Source organism: Melanaphis sacchari, unplaced genomic scaffold, assembly GCF_002803265.2.
Source record: "Melanaphis sacchari strain LSU unplaced genomic scaffold, SCAv2.0 Contig75_pilon_pilon, whole genome shotgun sequence".
Classification (NCBI taxonomy): Eukaryota; Metazoa; Arthropoda; class Insecta; order Hemiptera; family Aphididae; genus Melanaphis; species Melanaphis sacchari.
In genome coordinates this window covers 418,607-438,930 of record NW_020271537.1, presented here as the reverse complement: position 1 = coordinate 438,930, position 20,324 = coordinate 418,607, and the positions used below count along the sequence as shown (strand labels likewise).

Here is a 20,324-nt window from a genome sequence, read left to right as displayed (position 1 = left end):
AACGGTGTGCACGAGTAGTGCGCGCGACGGTCGCTACTGTATTTGCAAACAGTTATTAAAGCCGCAAAAATCATTAACCAAACCCCTTCAAACGTGTTCCACGACGACGATTGGGCCGGGCAAATTGAAACATGACTACTAATAGCCAGGGCAGTATTTATTTATAAACATTGAGTATATATTATACACATATATATATATATATATATTTCCCTGTACCCGATTTGTTGTGTCGCTCTAACCGCGGTCGTGTGGTAGAGTAAATAAAATTTTATTGCGGGACAATTCACGATAAATATAAGGCCGCAGAGCTTTTATTGTAATTATTGTCGTCCCTGATCGGTGCAGTGTCGCCGTGCTCGCGGCCTTCCCTCCGGATATTTTACGACGGGATATTTGCACCAGAATAACACCCACCCCACCTTATGCGAAAAAAAACTACTCATATAATCTATATATATATTATATTATATATATACTATCGGCGTATTACCGTCAGCCGTAAATTAAACGAATAGCTTATTAAACTGATATATCCCCACTTCCTCCAACCCTAAAGTAGGTGCACCGAGTATATATACATGTTATTTATTAGGGCGATGCACTGTGCACAGGATTTAAGCCGACGTTTCGTCCGGTCGCCACGAATATTATGGAAAAACATTCGGCAGCCCTCTGCGGCGTTAGCGGGGTAGCCGCCTTGGCCGCCCCTTCTGTCGTATAACGAATCCTGCTCCGAAGTGAAAATAACAATAATATCGAATAATAGTAATAATAAGTCTCGTCCGTTTCTCCCCTAGGGCGGTACACGGGTAATATATTACAATATTTTATTGTCGAATTTTTAAAATAAAATCACACATTTAATTACGATAATCCCATTGAAAATGGACGTTTTTATTTGATATCGACTTATGTAAACGTCCTGCAGTATCGTTTATTTATTCTATTAATAATTATTGTTATAGATACTATCCTTCTATTTGTTTATTAATGTTTCTATAAAGTCAACGTTTGCTTTTAATCTATAGTTAAATATTCTGTGCTTAATCAAATTGTTCTTTATATTTTAATAAATTATTTATAAAACGAGTATCTACAGGTACACTTTATTGATTTATGCATATCAATTTTACTAGAATTACTTTTTTTTTAATGTATTTGCAAAACAATTGACTAAATTGTATATCATTTAATAACACATTCTTTGTTTAAAATTTAAAATATTAAAATATTAGAACTCGAAATGTACCGGCATACTCCAATCCAACTACAAATCATGTTTGGTTTTCAAATTTCAATAATAATATATATTGAAATAAAATTTTAAAAGTTACATAAAATATACGCAACAAAAACACTACTTTCCCTACCTATGAATAGGTATTTTTTTGATTATTTATATTTACTTTTTTTTTTCAACCAATGTGTTGAAATTCAATTTTAGATTTCAATTTCATCGTAGTCGTCGTTTTCAAGTTCCATCCGTGAGCTCATTTGTGTTCGAAAGAAATTGTATTATTTTTAAACTTTACAAAGAATAACTTGTTACAAAATATATTCACATTTTTCTCCTTAAACAACTTATCTCACTTATTCTTTACTTTTTAAGAAGTTCCTTTTATATTATCAGATTTGTTTGTTAAAATATACAACAAAAATTAGATAATATTTAAGTTTATGCTCAATAAAAAAAAAAAAAAAAAACATTAAATCTTATGTAAATATATTGTATAGTTATTATGTATATTATGTTATATTTAAATGGAGAACAAAAAAGAGATTTTTTAATAGATTGAACAACTTTCCTTTCATTTTTTACTTAATATTTTCTCAACATTAAATTTATACGATCAATAATAGTTCATCTTTCTTTGTCAGATGTGTATAAAGTTATTATATATTTAGATAAGACCCAATCAAAAGTCAAGTCAATCCTCTATATATAGTTTCTATATTGACCTTCCTAATGGATTATATATAAGTCTGAGACTAAGAAAGTATTATTACAGGATTACACATTATCACTAAGTAATTAAATACATAGTTTCAAAACTAAATACATAATATTATATTCTATTTCAGGAGCATTACTGTAAACTTTGTTAAAAATAAAAACTAAATTCTCAATAATAGTTTAGAATAATTATAATATTACAATAAATATACATCTATAATATATAGGCACCTTTATTATATTCCAATAGAAATAATAAAATGTTCTATAATATTATCTAATAATTTGTGATTCTTTGACTGATTTGGAAGTCTGCAATTTATAATAATTTCTGCTACCAATAAAATATACAAAAATTGCATTATGAATTTTTAGTTATCGATAAGATTATAAAATAATAATTGAAATAAGCTATTAATCATTTTTACTTTGCAGCATGTAAGTAAATTACTATGTAAATATTTATTTTCACCCAACATTTTACAATATATTAACCACGTAATATATTGCTGCATCAATAAATTGATAATACGTTGAATTGACGATGATGAATGATTAACGTACGCCACAAATTTATGGTACTACACTAAATTGAAGACTTCGTATTTCTTGTATAAGGTTTAAATTATATATAAATGAACAGAATTCTAAACTATTAAAAAGAAAATTAACTTAATGTATACAATACTACAAATCTTATTTTAATATAAGTAAATCTAATTTAATTTATTTTTTATTAAAAATAAAAATAATATAAAAACAAGTAAAATAATAATGAAATTAGTTATGATTTTTATCCTTAAAAAATAAATCTTTATTTCGAGATAAAACAAAAAAAAAAACCCTATAAATCTGTCCATAGTACGTGTTGTTGTTTTCATCCAATGATGGTCTATATTTTAACCTAGCCTGAGATTGTTAATATAGTAAAGTTCAGAGTTTAAATTTCCGCAATACATCACGTAAAAACTTGATTACTTCAGTAGGTACCTATAAATTAATTAAATTTTATACAATTAATGTGACACGTAATATTGTATTGTTTTAACTGTAAAGTTCAATCCAATCTTATTCGTAAAAACAATTATTTTTTCTCACAATTTTCATATTATATTTTTTAACTATGACTTCGTAATAAAAATTTACTTTATTTTATCAAATATGATTTATTATAATAGATGATTTCTTATATTTTTATTATTATTTAATGATTGTTATATTATAAAATGTACTTACAATTGATTTTTAAAGACAATAGTCTCTCGATTTATTTTTATAAATTGTATAGTCGCACAAAATGTGATGTTAAATATTATCATGAAAACTCATTTCGAATTATTTATTTCAAGTGGATGTATTTTGCCACATTAAAAATTATTAATTTAACTTATTCTTTAAAGTGGATTATGCGTCCGTACATTTTTAGAAGTATAAATATGTTATTTTTTATTTAATATAATCAATATTACTTTTTAGAAGTTATAAATATATAATCCGATAGTAGATCCGAGAGTTTTAATTCTCGAGTGTTGGTTTCCGACACCTAAGAAATTTAGTGTCTAAACATAATATCCAATATAATATATATATATATTGTGGTCGCTAACCTTACACCTATTGTGTTTTAATAGAGTTTATATTTTATGTCATTGTAGAGAGTAAATTCTCTACTAGAATTTATACGCAATGGTTTAGTTAGGTATATCATACTTTTTATACAGAAAAGTTTCACGCAAAACGTCTGAGGTTACGAAGACGGCAAAGACGTATCTGGCGGATAGATCTGTATAGCGATCATTATCACGTCCATTTATTTTATTAAGCTACGACGGTAGAGAGATATTTGAAAAAAAAAAATTTGAGAAAATCGTTAAAAAAAAATACGATCGACAATTTAATACTTTAGTCTAAAAAAAAAATTCAATTATCCAAAAAAACTTGCGAACGACCCGAAACGAGAAACCTTAACAACACGGTTTGTAGCTCGATTTGAACGCGCGTGATTATCGGCACATTATTGTGACTATTATTATTGTTATTATTATTGTTATAACATTCCGATTCATTATCCGTTCATGGTCAAATCGTTTCGTTCGGCCGGAGGTTATGCGTACCGCCATCACTGCTACGCGTACGTGTATATGTCATATATCCACTACGCCTAACACGCTCAGCAATTCACCAGATGACAATGGAATAATAATAATAATAATAGTAGTAATAATAACATATTATTATAATAATATAACAATACTGTACCGAATCTCGCCGAATTGTCAAAGGCGCCTAACACGCTCTGGATTGTTTTACTTACATTTTTTTTTTTTCACTCGTTTAATCCGTCTCCTGATATTATAACGTTTGTTTCGGTTGTGCTGTGCGCGCTTGTACAACTTTACTGATGGTTGTGATGAACGGCATGATACCCGATTGTAAGTAAACGTGTGTATTTGTGTGTGTATGTGTGTGTGCGTGTGCGAGAGAGAACGAGAGAGAGAGAGAGAGAGAGAGAGAGAGAATTTGCGTTTGTTGGTGGTTTATTTGCACATCAAACTCACTCGCCTCCGCCAGCAAGGCAAAACGCTCTTTGATTATGCTAACCCTATCTTGCCGTCACGATTGTATATACTCATACTCATCCTATCCTATGTATCTAACCCTCTTTTAAAGTGTTCTGTGCGTCTTACTATAATTAAGTGCCTTGAAACCGCTCGGGTCCATTATTTTCACGACCAAATCCCGCCAAAAACTTAATGTATATATCGTATAATACGGTTCGAACGGTTGTGTGCACTGAAAATTCGCATCCCTGTGCAAAGTTCGCTGTTATATGCATAACCAAATACGATGATCGTTTACCTAAAACTATTATAAATATTATTAATATTATTATTATCCAATTAACGTCAACAGTAGGACAGTAGACGATTTTTTTTTGATTTTTTTAATCTGTAAACGCATTTTATATTATAGAATGTCAGAATAATAAGTTAAAACGAGAGAGATGAACGTTTAAAAATGCTGTATACAGCAGTGGCCTATTTATGTAGAATATTGTCGGTGTTCGAAGTTTGAACACCCCACAGGTAACAACAAAAACTTTTTTACTTTCACCGATTATTGTTTACTTAAATATAAAAATTAATATTCAAACAATAAACGCAAACTTAAAATGTTTTTATAATTATGATTGTCTTGTTTGCGTCTACATTAACTCGTTAAAATTAAAATCAAATCTTTAATTATCCATTATATTCGTTAAAATAGATAATAAATTATACTATAAAGCTGTAAAATGATTATCAATAGTTGATATTATCGATGATTATGCTTGCAGAATATTTTATTTTGAGTTGATGCAGTTTATTTTACATTATTATGATGTTGTTCAAATGTTTAAACTCTACGTATAACATATTTTAACCAACATCAAAAGTCACCTCATGTTTCTATGCAATAATTAGCTATTATTTATTTATTTTTTTTTAATCTTTTGTGTTAATAACTTTGGGTTTTAATATTATATGTTAACCTTCAATTTTCTTTGATGAATTTCGCCTAAACGCATGCAAGGTTTCGCGCGGACGAATATTTATTTTCACGCAAGAATACGTAAAACAGTAGCTGACTTATATTATGCGCAAGCAATAACATTTTCCGATTAAACGGCATGCTAGCAAATTATGTATAATACAGTCACGGCTCACGACTCACTAGTAGATAGGTATATATAGGTAGGTTGGCGCGACCATCATCATACGCGGGCGGAAGGGATGAGAGTTTCGCAGCTGAGATTTTGTCAACGTCATCTCGTGAATAAAACATTGTCCAACGCTCGACTGGCCTTTGTGAATTTTTTTCGCCTGCCAACTCCCTCGGTCTTTTACGTTTCATCGTTCGAAAAATCCTATATATGCGCACATTTACATGTTATTGAGGTTGTATTTTGTGCTGTGTCGGAATAATTCATTCGTATATTATACGTCGTAAGGATTCTTTTGTGCAGATGTTATGGAATAATTTGCCCAGAGATTGCGATGGCAGCAGGTTTAGTAGTCTATACCGTATACAGTTCAATATTCATTTGTGTATAGAAAATTATACATCGCGGAGACGACCCACGTGGGTTAGGTTACATACGGCCCATTGCGCCGGCAATGGCGGCGACGAACTTAATACATAATATATTATATTATTCAACAAAAAAAAAAACTAAAGAATCAACGTGTGCGAGTTTATTCGTAGAGAAAACAACGGATAATAGTGCTTAATATATAAGCGTGGCACAGATGAGGAGAAGGAGGAGCAAAAGATAAAATACAATTTTTCTATCCCTTTATCTTATTTTTCTGCACTGGCCTCGTGCGAGTGTCATAAGAACGTGCATTTGTACAACGGTGACGACGACGTAATAAAACGTAATAAGTACAAGACACGAGTACATAAATTTCATGATATAATAGTTACGCGTTGGTTTAATGTATACATATTTTTATTTTTTTATTAATATACACTCGATCTCTTGTACAATGCCGGCCGGGATGTAAACGGCAATAAAGAATAAAATAAGAATAACGCGCGCACAACTTTGCATTAAAATCGCAATTATAGCGATTTCAATTTACGACCCGGGCTGCGTGTTGTTGTTCTGCTGAGATTAAAAATAAACGATTTTCACTCGGCCGCGCCACCAACACCGCTGTCTCCCTCTCATTATATAATGAAGTGATAACTCACCTCGTTTTATTGGTCCTTTTTGCGCGTATAACCGTTTTGGCCTCTTCCCAAAAAAACAAATCTCATCTCCGTTGATTAGTAAATACTTATATTTAATAACTATAACGGGAATCAAATTAACCGACCCCTCGCTACTAAATTCTCGTTGTTTCGGAATTACTAATTTTATATCTCGGTATTTCGTAGCTAATTCGTTTTGCGGACAAAATAAATGACTCCAACAATAATAACGTGTATATACCATGTTTAGTTTTTCCACGTGAATTTGCCGAGTTAAGGGTAACATTAATCGAACTCAAAATTATTTTCGTTCCACAATGAAATAATTCAATTATGTTCTCTGGCCAATTAACAATTCATGAATCTCGATCCACCGCTTGTCTTACCCTTTTAATCCGATAACGCGTTCCTTTGCAGAACTTGCTGGAATTATACGTTTATGCCGGTACGCGTCTTATGGGAGTTAGTTTAATTCAGATTTTATTTTTAGTAACGCTCAAAGAATGTTTTGATCTCATTTATATCGTATTATTTTATTTCAACCTGACTTAGGTAATTATTTAAAGCATTTTATTATACACTATGCACTTGCTGCGTAGTTTATTATATTATTTAATAATTAATTTGCGTTTTGTCTAATTGAAAAATATGCGTAAGACTAGTTTTAGTAAAACAAAAATGGTTTTAAAATAATAAACAAGCTCATAATAATTTTAAAAAACAAGTGTCTGGGATTAAAATAAGCATTGTTAAAAAACAAATTTAGTGTAAAGATTGTGTATACAAATAATAATGATTTACGAGCTAAGAAGAATTATTATCGTAAAACTTTGTTTGAATAGATTGTTACATAATAATTAAACTAAACGATATTAAAAAATATATATTTAATGTAACTTTCGCGTATTTATAAGTAAAGGATAATAATTCATTAAAAAAAAAAAAACAACGACGACGACGATCGTTTTTTGCTCATAATTTTTCACGCGACATAATAAATCTATGCATTATTATAATACACACACACACACACACACCAATACCACCCACATTTAAACAGCATATTAAATGTATTTTTTTTTTACGTGACAAGTACCGAGTATAAGAAATAGTATATTACAGTCCGATTGAGAAATTCAGAATCGCATTTTTACTCGGTTCATCGAACACTTTACTTATTAACTTAAAATTATTATGAATCGTACCTCGTTAACGAATAGCTCTATACACTCGCTATTTCGCCGTCGCGGTGCAGTCTCCGCAATGTGAATAATAAATTCGCTTGTCTCCAAATATACATAAATATATGTGCTTGTATGTGTGCGTATGTACGTGTATCTGTGTGTGTCTGTGTGTGTGTGTGTGTATAAAGAGAGAGAGAGAGAGAGAATTGTACACAGAGAGTTTGGAAAACTTTCCGGTAATCCGATTGTTTTCGCCCCGTCCCACCCGCTCGGCAACACTGTATCCCGTTCGACCGGTACAATTTTCTCTCGAGTCGCCCCGCGTTAATCATTGGATCTAATTTCCACTCCCCCCCCCCCCCCCCATCATCATTCACTGCCTAACTCTATCTCTCTTCTTCTCGATCTCACTAGATCGATCTATCTCTCTCTTCTCGCCGTCCGAGGTAAATTAATGTATCGGGTGTATATTATTGCCGGACGACAAGCGAGCGAATCCCGCGCGCGCTTTGGCATCGAATGCGTTTGGCTGAGTTTCAAATTGGACACACCCGACCCGGGCCGTGATGAGGGATCAGCGAGGAACGGGGAAAAAAAGTAAAATACTCCCTCAAAAACGGTAAATCAACCCCTTCCCGCACAAAAACTACGGAAATAGCCTGGTTACCGTTCTCTCCACTCCGGCACTGCAGTATCGTTCCTTCACATCGGCCGTACCGAAATGTGGCCCGCCAACTAAGACTATGCCGTTCGACAGGTAAACGGGAATGGTGTTTTTTTTCCTTCTCGGGAGTGTAAATAGTGTGTTGTAATTTTCAATAAATGGCGTATACACTATACTCGCGTCCGCCAGCACATTTCGTTTACGGCGATTAGTAAGACTTCTACGAAACATAAATATTACTCAATTATATTATATTAATATTATAATTAAATAAATAGCTTGTCTTGCACTGTCTGTCCACCTACGTATCCACCTATACTACGTGTATAATCTCCACAAATGGTTCCACGTTCAAACTTAATAATTAGTACGTTAATTTTTTAATACTCAATGGAAACCAATTATTTATTACTTAAAAACTATCAACATAATTTACTCTAGATATTAATCTATTTAATCAAAAAACGTGAAAAAAAAATTAATTTTTTTTTTATTTTAAGTTTGAATATTTCAAAAAATACAAATAATTATCTTAATTCTAATCCAGAAATAATTTTTGAAAATATAATATTTAAAGAAAATGTCGTTTACTAGGATAAATACAGATGAGATACCTAGGATACGTCGATGTTATACCATTATATTTATCTACGAACCTATATATATATATATATATATAATGTATTTTTATCTTATATTATATCAAAAATCTTTTATTATAATAGATTTATAATATATGAATAATAATAATAAATAAATACATCAATGATGGATTGAAATAAATATAATTTTACTTGGATTATAACACAAAATACGTAGGACCTCGGTGTAGCATAATATATGTTAATGATATGTACATAAATGGTAATACTTATTTCATTAAATTTACACATTCCACAGAAAATCTTTTAACATAATCAGTATTTCAAATTAAAAGTACAAGTTTTTAATATATTATTCAATAAAATTATTCAAACATCCTTTTTAATAAATGCGAAATAATAATACATTTCTAACGGTTATTATTTTCAATATTATTTCATTTTGTACAAGTCATCGAATTACTCGAGATATTATTTATATTATACTTTCTTTACAAACCGCAGCAATATTAATAATAACAATTATTTATAATTACTATTTAACATTATAGGTATAAACTCATTATAATTGTATATTATTATATATTTATTGTTATACAATTTTACAATAGCGATAAATCTAAATAAAAGTTTTCCTTAAGGGCAGGTATGAATACTAAAATGAAACATAATATAGATAAATATAGTGTGTAATAATCATTGAGATTATATTTTTGTGACTTCAAGTAAAATAGTAATTCCTAACAAGACCATTTGTTCATTAAAATAAATAGCAACGTCGCAAACACATGACTCGGAGAACAAGTAAATATGTTTTAACCACCTAAACACAAACTCGAAAAGTTGTTCAACAGTTGTATTAAGACATATTCTCTTTAGTTTCCCTAATTATGCATTACAAATTTTCATTTTGTTTGCAAAACACAAGTTTTCACGGGTTGTTCGACGATGTGTACTAAACAATCGTTACATGGCCAAAAGTTTTCACTAAAATTAATATTTATTAATAAGAAACAAAAAGAAAATATTTCCGTAAAACATTTTTCTAGAAAAAACTTTACAAACCATATAAGACTCTTGTACTGGCCAACAATATATTTGTCAAAATAAATATGAAAACTAGTAAGTTTGGTCAAATTTATCGGATGTTTATTTCAGAAATATCTTAATATCTCTTCAGAAAAATAACTAACAAAAAACTAAAAAATCATTAAGGTAAAAATGACTTTTTTTTTAACTTGGACATGTCTTATAACAATGACTCACCTAATAAAAACTTTTAAAAAATACGACAAGGAAACGCGCTTAAAAAGTTTCAACAAAATTTCACTTTGTTATCATTTGTGCTTTTTTTGTATTCTAATAAATCCATGACGTTTAAATGACATAATAACCGATTGAACCTCATTTTTTTCTTCATCAAAAATACTTACAATGCACACCGTTTAGTTTTTGTCTTGACTTTCCTAGCTATCTGATCGTAATAAATTGTATATAAAAACAATTCGAATCTTAATCAAACTGTATACAGAATTTATTGCATCGATTGATACCAAATAAACCTACTACTGAGACATGATTAATTTGAAAATTTGCATTAAAAAAAGATAAATATGTACTAGTATTATGCAAAACTAAAAAAATATTTTCTGTTTTCGTGTAATATTTATGTGCAAGACGATATGAATAAGATATTTTAAACAGAAAACTGAATTTAATTTGTAATATTTTGACTACAATTGATTTCGTGTAATTTTAATTTTATACATATATATATTTATATGTATTTGATACTATAATATCATAATCAATTATTCATATTTGTATATTATATTTGTTGATAAAATTTAAAGTATATTAATGTACAGTAAATTTATATTTTTAAAAGCTCAATTAAATTGTTGCCTTAAAAAATTAAACAAGTCAGATCTTCTTCAGTTCTCCAGTAATACGTTTATATAAATATAATAAATACAAAGAGTATTAATATAATATTAAAATCATTTTCGTGACAGTTTTATTTTAAAAATAATGTATTTAAAGACATTTTTTTAACTATAGACATGTAATTGACTTATGATTAACTTCCACTAATGTAAAGCTAAATAAATCAAACACAAAAACGATTTTGCATTTAAAATTAATTTTAGAAATCCTAGACTATAGGATCTATAAATTGTTTTATATTTTTCGTTATTCCAAAAAATCATTTTAAAACTACCACAAACTTGTATTTTTTTTTTTTCCAACAGACAGTAAACAAATTTGATCCATTCTAAAATGTTTTCACGTCTTGAAATTATATTGCACCCTCGAAAACCGACAAGGACCGTGATCTTTTACACTCGCGAAGGATTAGGTAAACTTTGCGGTGCATAATTCAAAACGTTGTAATGAGAACGACACCGGGGTTTTTCGTACACTCACTTGGATTCTCATTTCCAAGGTGTTTTAGCCACCGGTAGTTTTCCTTTTTTTTCTCTCTAAAATTAATGTATGTAATAAAGAGTCGGAAGAGTACCATAAATATAAAATAAAATAATAAATAACCACCTAATACGAATGAAAAAATAGAACAGTGCGAATGGTATGAAAATGACCTTTAGTAGTTTAACTTTCTTTTCTTTTTTTTTTAACAAAACAGAAAAAAAGTTGTAATTCTTTCACCAAATAATATTACTATATTTAAGCTTATTTCATTGTACTCTAATCGAGATTTATTTTCGTTTAAATCGAAAAAAAATAATAAAATATTACTAAGAGAAAACAAATCGTAATTAATTATTGTCGTATAACTTAATTTTTTTTTTCTAATTACAATATCAATCTTATCATAGCTTCGTAAAAATACTGACGCTTTTCACCGCCAAAAGTCCTAAACTTTACGTATTGCGGAACGTACACATTTTTTTTAATACAAATGTTTGTTATTTATACCAATACATTAAACCTTTAATGAGAATTTACGCGCCTCAGTAAATGTTGTTTTTAGATTATCTCATAGCTGTAGTCTTGTAGACATTAAAGGAAATAGGAAAAAATTTCCACAATATACTAAGACAAAAATAGCTATATTTACAATGTAGATTACAATTAATGGTTACGTCATGTGTTACATTGCAGAGATTCGATTTTGCACGAGTGGTGTAAATATGTATTACCATAATATCTAGTATCCATGTTGGCATCAGGTTGGTACAAACGCGGTTTGCTTTCGGATAGATATAATTATTTGACCCCCACAGGTGAATATAGGCATTTCGGGCATGCACGCGGACCAGAGGCCTCATATTTCAGCCGAAAATACAAGGCAAAGGCTTTAATTAAATCTACCTTACCCTCGACCGACGCCACCGCCGCTACCCCTGCCAACCCTAGTTGAGGAAAACAAATGCAATTATAATCGCTTTATGTACACTATGTACAATAATATGTTCAGCTACCCGGTGCTCGTCAGCTGTGCCAAGCTGGGAGTTCATTTGTGTTGCAATTAACATCGTCATAGGTACATCGCGCGCGCTTTAAAGTAATTTCAAAAACAGCGGAGACTAGAAATTTGACTCCCGCGTTTTTCGGCTTAACGACTTTTTTGTTTAGCATATTTTTTTTATTTGAATTCCTATCGTGTTCTTTCTTTCTTTCTTTTTTTTTTCTTTTTTTGAGGGTTTTTTAATGGAAGTCAAACGCATTCCACTCTGTAATAATTACTGGAATACTACCACCGCTGACATTTTTGGCTTCGCTTTTCCTACGCGAATTGGAAATAAATCGTTTAAGCATAGCAGACGTAGGAAGACGACGAAGACAAAGAGTGGATGGTATTAGTGGTGATAGTAGTGATGATAGATACACGTGTCGGAGTGTTCAAAGGTTCCAAAAAATAATTGGTCGATTGATTTTCAAATTCAATGTTTGTTTGGTAATTTCATTATGCGAATAAACACTTACCATATTTGTTGGTTGCTGATTCAATAGCTATGAGAAAATAGAAATAATTTCTATTATCCCTTTTTGTGCAAAAATAACACAGACATAAAACATATACTGAACAATGTCGAGGGTTTTCCATTTTGCTGCATTTAAATTTTAGAATTTATATTTACAAAATATTATATATTGTATATTATGTACACCATTCACATACTGTTTAGTATTTGCGAATGTATACGTGAATTACTACTATTTTATGCATTGTGGCAAAATGTTTATTTAAATATCATAATATAATATTTCTAGCGATGGGGTATATTATATAATTATCATTCAGTTATCACATACTACATATTTAGTCGGCATTAATTGAATTATTATTTATTTTTTATACGATGTAATAATAATTATCATTTACTTTTTAAAAATGAAATCAAAAACGGTTTATTTATTACCCGTTTAAATATTAAGACAAAACGTGTTGAAAAAAAAAAAATACTAATGTAGTTTAAATAATAATATTATAATATATAATTATAGCGCGGTGCACAAGTGACGGGGACAAAGTGTTAACCGTCTAAACTTTTATGTTATGGTCTTGAATTTTAATAGGATAACACGTTGCGACAATTCGACGAGAAAACTTGTAATCGCGTATCAAACCGCGGCGTTATAATGTCTTAATTTTATAGAAATCGTTACCATAAGTTCTCGTCCGACGAAAATTCGTTCGAAAACGTCACAGAAAATTGGTAATCATTAGAGCGGTTTTGTCATACCGTCAGAGAACCTTATATAATATGATCGTATTTATAATATGGATATGTATACGCTGATGCTTCTGAACACGTTGAGTGGTGTTGATGTATGTTAATGTATATATATAAACAATAGGTATGCTATGATATTATTCCATTTGGGAATTGGCGACGGAGGTGTTTTATTGCTCTATTCGTATTGTGTTTTCCAATTTCCTGACGGATGTATTGAAGAAGAATATTCAGTTGTTTCTTTCTACCATGTCTGTACGTCTAGTCAAATCCTGTAGTGTTCGCCCCGTTCACCGACAAAGCGGGTTACATATTATCGTCACACCCCCGCAGACATGCATCAATAGTCTCGTGTAAAGGGGAAAACAGCAGAAGGAACACACAGTGGAAGTCGGTTTACCAACTGTGACTAATACAATACATCGTAACATGACGTGTGCCGCACAACGGTGTGAATTTTATTTATTATTATCTCATACTGAGAACACACATTTCACGCGCATATATTATTTAGATGTATATTGTTATTATTATGATTGTATTCGACGTTGCAATTTTTATAGCGTATTAATTTATACTTATATATACTTAAATCACGTTGTACGTTAGGTACATAATACAGTTCGTTTTAAAATTGTACTATTAATTAATAAAATGCATTAAATTTGATATCTAATTCTTTTGTTTTCCAAATGAATGACAGTATCAATAAAGGTGCATTTTCGTTGTTAAAATATTACCAATCTCGGACAATTTCAAATGACTAATTTATGGCGGACGTTGTTTGCAGGCTTTAATATGAATCTTACGAAATCTTATTACTTCAATTCCACCTGATACTTGTATTAATGGCATTGCTAAAAGTCTCGATAATGTTTTTGCGAAATATCTCGCATTTTAGTCTTAAATTTGATTTGATCAAAATTCATAATAATAATGTCTTGCAGTTCAAAACATCATTTATAGCTCGTATTTTATTAACATTAATGATAATATGAATTTTGGCAAGCTGGAGAAAGCGTATACATGAGGCCAAATTGTCGTCATAACGTGTGCCGGGCTTTGTCGTACTTACCCACACACGGCCAAATAATTAATTTGATCGTAAATTGTGTACGTACTTGACATTCCTGACACATTGCCTGCCGCCGTGTTCACGTTTCACGTTAGCGCGTAAAGTTTGTCGAACATTTCAGTACGATATTCCGTTGTGAATTCATTATGTATGCCGCAAAATGCAATAATTAGATTTGATAAAATTTGATTATGGTATATAACGGTGGTTCACGTGTTTAAAGCGCGTAATTATTCAAATAATAATAGCAACGATAATAATCAAACTTCAACAGACTACGGTGAAAATATTGAAGATACCTACCTAGATTTTCTAAATTCTTTTTCCGACCGGACGTTTCTCGATTTCGATAAATTATAAAGAAAAAAAAAATAACTTCTTAATGCTGTTTTGAGGGCGGATATTCGTAGATTTCATTTCAATCTTGCGAATTCATCATTTCGGATGTGTAAAAATGTAATTCCGAACAATTCGATGTGCCCGGTATTCGTAAACGTGTGCAGGTAATATAATAATAATATGTTCAACCCGAATCTATCATATGTTTTCTGACGTTTTTCGCTGGGAACTAATACTACAACCCCGGATCTAAGTAAACAAAATCCTTCCTTATCACACGGTTGCCATGCCAATCGACAAACAGGTCTCTCGCGTATTTTTTCTTTTTTTCTATACATACATACTAACACACACATATATAATGTACATGCATATATGTAATATATATACATACGTATGAATGTGTTATTATAGGTTATTGTTTGCCCGTCTCGTCGACATGAATTGTTTGTGTGAGTATGTGCACGTGCGTTTGCGTATATATGCACCAACAGTATTTTATACCCTTTTCAATCCAAATATTTATTTAACCAACTTGATTACCTCCATAGCCGCCGCCGCTGCCAACGAATGAATTTAATCAGATGTTTCTGACCGGAAAAACGTAAGTTGCTTTATGCCGCGGGGACCTTGGACGTGCCGAGTGATAAGATAAACATTATTTTCAATGGTGAAAAATTTTTTTTTTTTTAAATGAGAAAAAAATGAAAAATTGAAAATAATGTAAATTAAAAAATATACTAATTTAATATAGTACAAACTTACCAATATTTATCCCGATTACGTTTCAAAGAATATTACTATTGGTACCTATATTGTTTTAACGTCGTATTGAACAAAAAATAATATATGTATATAACGGTTCGTAAGGTTAAATGTTACAAACGTGCGATTTTTAATAAAAATGCATTTTTTGTATCGTAGCAATGATACACATAAATTTGTATTCATTCGTTTACTATATACAGTATATATAATATCAGTTCTCGCTTACAAAGATGATGCACGATTTATATATCGTGAGCTTAGTCGAGAGGAATAGTATGATGAGAAAATTTACTTATGTAAAAATTCCTTCGCAAAAATATTAGTAATAATAACATTTTGTTAGAATTTATGTGTAAAAAAGTAATAAAAAAAATTTTCTATGTCAAATGAATAAAAAAAAAATCCTCATGTGCATAAATGCAATAGAATAAGTCTATTCAAATTTAAAATATTCAAATTTTTTACTTTCCGGAACTACATCAATCTAATTCAAGTGTGGCATTATATGTGACTACAAAAAAATATTTATATAGTAACAAGTAAATATAGTTTCTAGAGAGAAGATAGTTGAAAATACACGACAGTGAAAACAATATGGCTCTGTGTTTCTCGGTGACTAGTAAATATTGCAACAAAAGGGTATTCAGACGTAAAACGCCATCCAATTTGTCTGCAAGCTGGGCCCCAGTCCTGGGCTAACAGTCGGGTGTTTGAGAAAACAGCTTTTAAAAATCACAGACAGAACGGGAAAAGATAAAAAGGCAAAAACGTACACAAATGTGTGGAAACCCTGCGGGAAATCAAGTCTCGGATCGATCGGATCGTCTTAGGGAGGTAAAAGAGTAGGAAATGCATGTAAGGACAGCGAGAGATTAGCGGTGAGGATGGATAAGAACAAGTGGGCATTTGGAAGCTATTAATGTGACCCTTTTTATTTTTTGTTCACGTTTCTTCTTCCTCTCCAGTTGTTTCCATTTTGAATCCGGTAATAGAAAAAAAAAATGAAAAAAAATCCGAACGAAATGGGAGCTAAATTGAAAAAGAGATTTACCTGAGGATTATCGAAAGTGTTGAAGCAGATCCATCTTTGATGGGAAAACCGCGTTTATTTTAAACTTTATTCACTACCAAGCATTAACTTTAGGCTCCTGAAAGATTAAGAATTAAATACGGAAGTCGTTCTGGGTTATACGTCAATTTTAAAACAATGGTATACGTATATACCTGTAATAAGTGAAGAATTAAATTACCATTTTATTAATTATAAGTAATAAGTAGCGTTGCGAGGATATGTAATACAAACATATAACTCGTTGAATAATATTGCAAAATTTTAGAATATTATACTGTCTAAGGTTAAAAACAAGTTCTTAAATAAATGTTATCTATTTTTCGCTAAATAATAAAAATCGCAGATTATGCATGAATGAAAAGATAGAAAAATTTTATTTTTAAAAAGTAACGTCTTAGCATTTCTATTGTTTATAGACAGAATATTATTATCGAGTTGTAAAAAAAAAATAAGAAAAATGTTAGTAAAGTAACAAATGAATATTACAAATCGTTTTCAAATAAATAAATGCATTCTAAACTTAGAAATAATTTTATTTGTTTAGAAACAATTTTGGAGTAAAATTATATTATTGGAGCTATCAATTTAATAACAAACGTAAAACGATGACATAAATGTTACTATATACTATTTTACGAATGAATAAAAAACAAAACGAATTGCTCCTAATATCTACGATTTTTATTGCGTAATCCCTACACACACATAATACTACATAATAAAAAATACTATTTGTCTTTTATTGCCCTGTGACATAGATTACACTTTATTAAAGGGATAATTTTTGTTTTGTTTCAGCAGGATTCCATAAATCTGGAACCGTCAAACATTATGAGCTGCACGTCCAAAGGAAAATCTGAGGTAATGTAACAAAAGTGAACTGTTCTTTTATTTTATTATTATGTTTTTTTTTTTTTTTTTTTTGTTATCGTTTAAAAATAATAATAAAATACTTGGTGTTAGACGAAAGAGATCTGAGCCGTATTTTACGCAAAACAGGTATGCGTGCGCGTTAGGTGGAGACTTTAAGCTTTGTTCTTTTTTACGTCGAGGATGACAGGAGGGAGCAATATGTTTACAATAACAATGGGGAACGAAAGAAAAGACAGAATTATTTCTCGTGCATGTATGTGTATGTGTGTGCATGCGCGCGTGCGTAATGTATGTATGTGAGTATAATATCCATGGGCAGAGACAAAGAGTAATAAATATCCCTGTATAGGTTGGACAAAAGAAGTTTTCTGAATGCGAAAATTCGGATTAAAAAAAAAAAAAAAAAAAACAACGACAAACCGATGTTATAGCGACGTAAAAAGTGAAATCAACAGTAGTAGAAATAATATAGGTACACGAGTTCACGTGTATACGTAAATAAAATCGACTAAACCTCGATCTTTGTATTACGCACTAGCCGCGTGTGTATAACTTTGGTTTGGTGCCATTTTCGCATCGAATTTAATTTGTAAAATAGCTCTTAATGCGTAATCCATTACCGTTAAGCTCGGACGGAAGTCAATAATCCAATTCCGAACTCGGGCTCCTTGCGGTTTATTAAATTCTTAACTTTCGGACCACCAAACGACCCCGATCGTGGTACTGGTGGATGTGCCCGACCGGTGATTGAATTAAATCTACTAAGAGAAGATATACCCAACATTGGCACTGGCCGTCAAAAGCAATTAGCATTTTAATTTGGACCCCGAACAATACCCAGACGCCCTACGAAGGTTAAATAGGATCGCGAGAGTGGGGAGGGCGCTACTGTTGACAGCAGAGAAATACGAGGTAGCTGCCACCGCCGGGGCCGACTGTAGAGCTGTAGAGAAAAGTATAGAGTAAGCACATAATAATAATATACCGTTCAGTTCATTTGACGAAACTCTTTTATTTAAAAAAATAAAAAAATAAAAAAATAAAAACTAATATATATATATATATATATGCATCAAAATATACATAAAAGAATTCCGTGTATGCATATATACTATATATAATATACAAAATAAAGTCACCGCGGAAAACACCCGTCAAAAACAGCACAATGTTGTTATCCGCATCGCTATTATGCAAAATAATAATTATAAACACATTTCTGCCCGAGCCATCACGGACATCGATGACAGAGTATACAACCCTTGATTCAGCCAACTATCAAAAACAATAATGGGGTTTACGATATAATAACGGTTTGATAACTCGGTCGAGGAGAAGAGGCCGCCGCCGTTCGTATCTCGTTAGTCGAACGTAATCCCGCGATGACGGCGGCGGACATATCCCGATCTTTCAATGTTTGTAGAAGTTAATCCAGATGGCCGCCGACATACTTAAGAAAATATATACGTTCGATTTTCGAGCAGAACGGCATCTGGTTAATATAAATCAATCACGATATAAGAAAAACGGTCCATGCGATATGATATAAACCCTATTCGTGATTAATATTTATAATGACATTTTCCTTTGGATTTTCTTCACTGATTTGTTACGTGCTCGCGCGCCAGTCAATATGAACGTACATTTGGTTTTACTCGTTCAAATATAATTTAACGTCTACTATTATTAACAGTAATAATATTATGCAATTATAGAATATTTTTTCATTTTTTTTTTTTTTTTATTTTTGCTAAGAATATTTACAACCTATTCTAAAAGGCACAACAGACAAATAATATAAGTAAATATTTAATATTACAATAAAAAAAAAACGATAGATATTATATTAGAAGTGAGACCATCCTACGATAGGACCAAAACTTTTTTCCCTCTTATTTTAAATAAAAATACTTAAATAACTATAAGTATAGAAAGTGCATTGTACATGAAATATTTAAATTCTTACCTTTCTTTTAATTTACCAGTATATTTTTATCGCAGATTGAGTATTTAATGTAATTTGTGATGTTAATGGATTTGTATAAATTTTACTGTTTCAATTTAAAAATAGTTTTGGCGCATAGAATTTGATATGTATATTAATGTGCAGAAGAAGTCATCATGCAGAAAGTGATTGATAATATAAACTTAGAATTCTGCAGAATCACAAATTGGAATCATACACCATAAAAGCGTAGATTAAATCTATTATTAAAGTTATAAAACGACTAAAGAGATAACGAAAATACTACTGTTTTAATTAAATATTTTATTTAAATAATTTATTCTAGTTTCAGTAGTGATTATTTTTATATGTGTAGAATTTATTTAAGTATTTTTTTTTTTACTAAAA

General features: G+C 30.6%; 1 protein-coding gene across 3 annotated transcripts in view; it reads left to right on the top strand.

Moving 5' to 3' along the window:
- Positions 1–20,324, top strand: part of LOC112601157 (semaphorin-2A) — a 207,036-nt gene that overhangs the window by 162,353 nt on the left and 24,359 nt on the right. For 2 of the 3 annotated variants that reach the window (XM_025348613.1, XM_025348611.1), the window contains one exon: positions 17,897–17,959. In XM_025348613.1, the coding sequence (XP_025204398.1) occupies positions 17,897–17,959 (63 nt within the window). The remainder of the gene's footprint in view (positions 1–17,896; positions 17,960–20,324) is intronic. The other variant, XM_025348612.1, reaches the window with a different exon arrangement.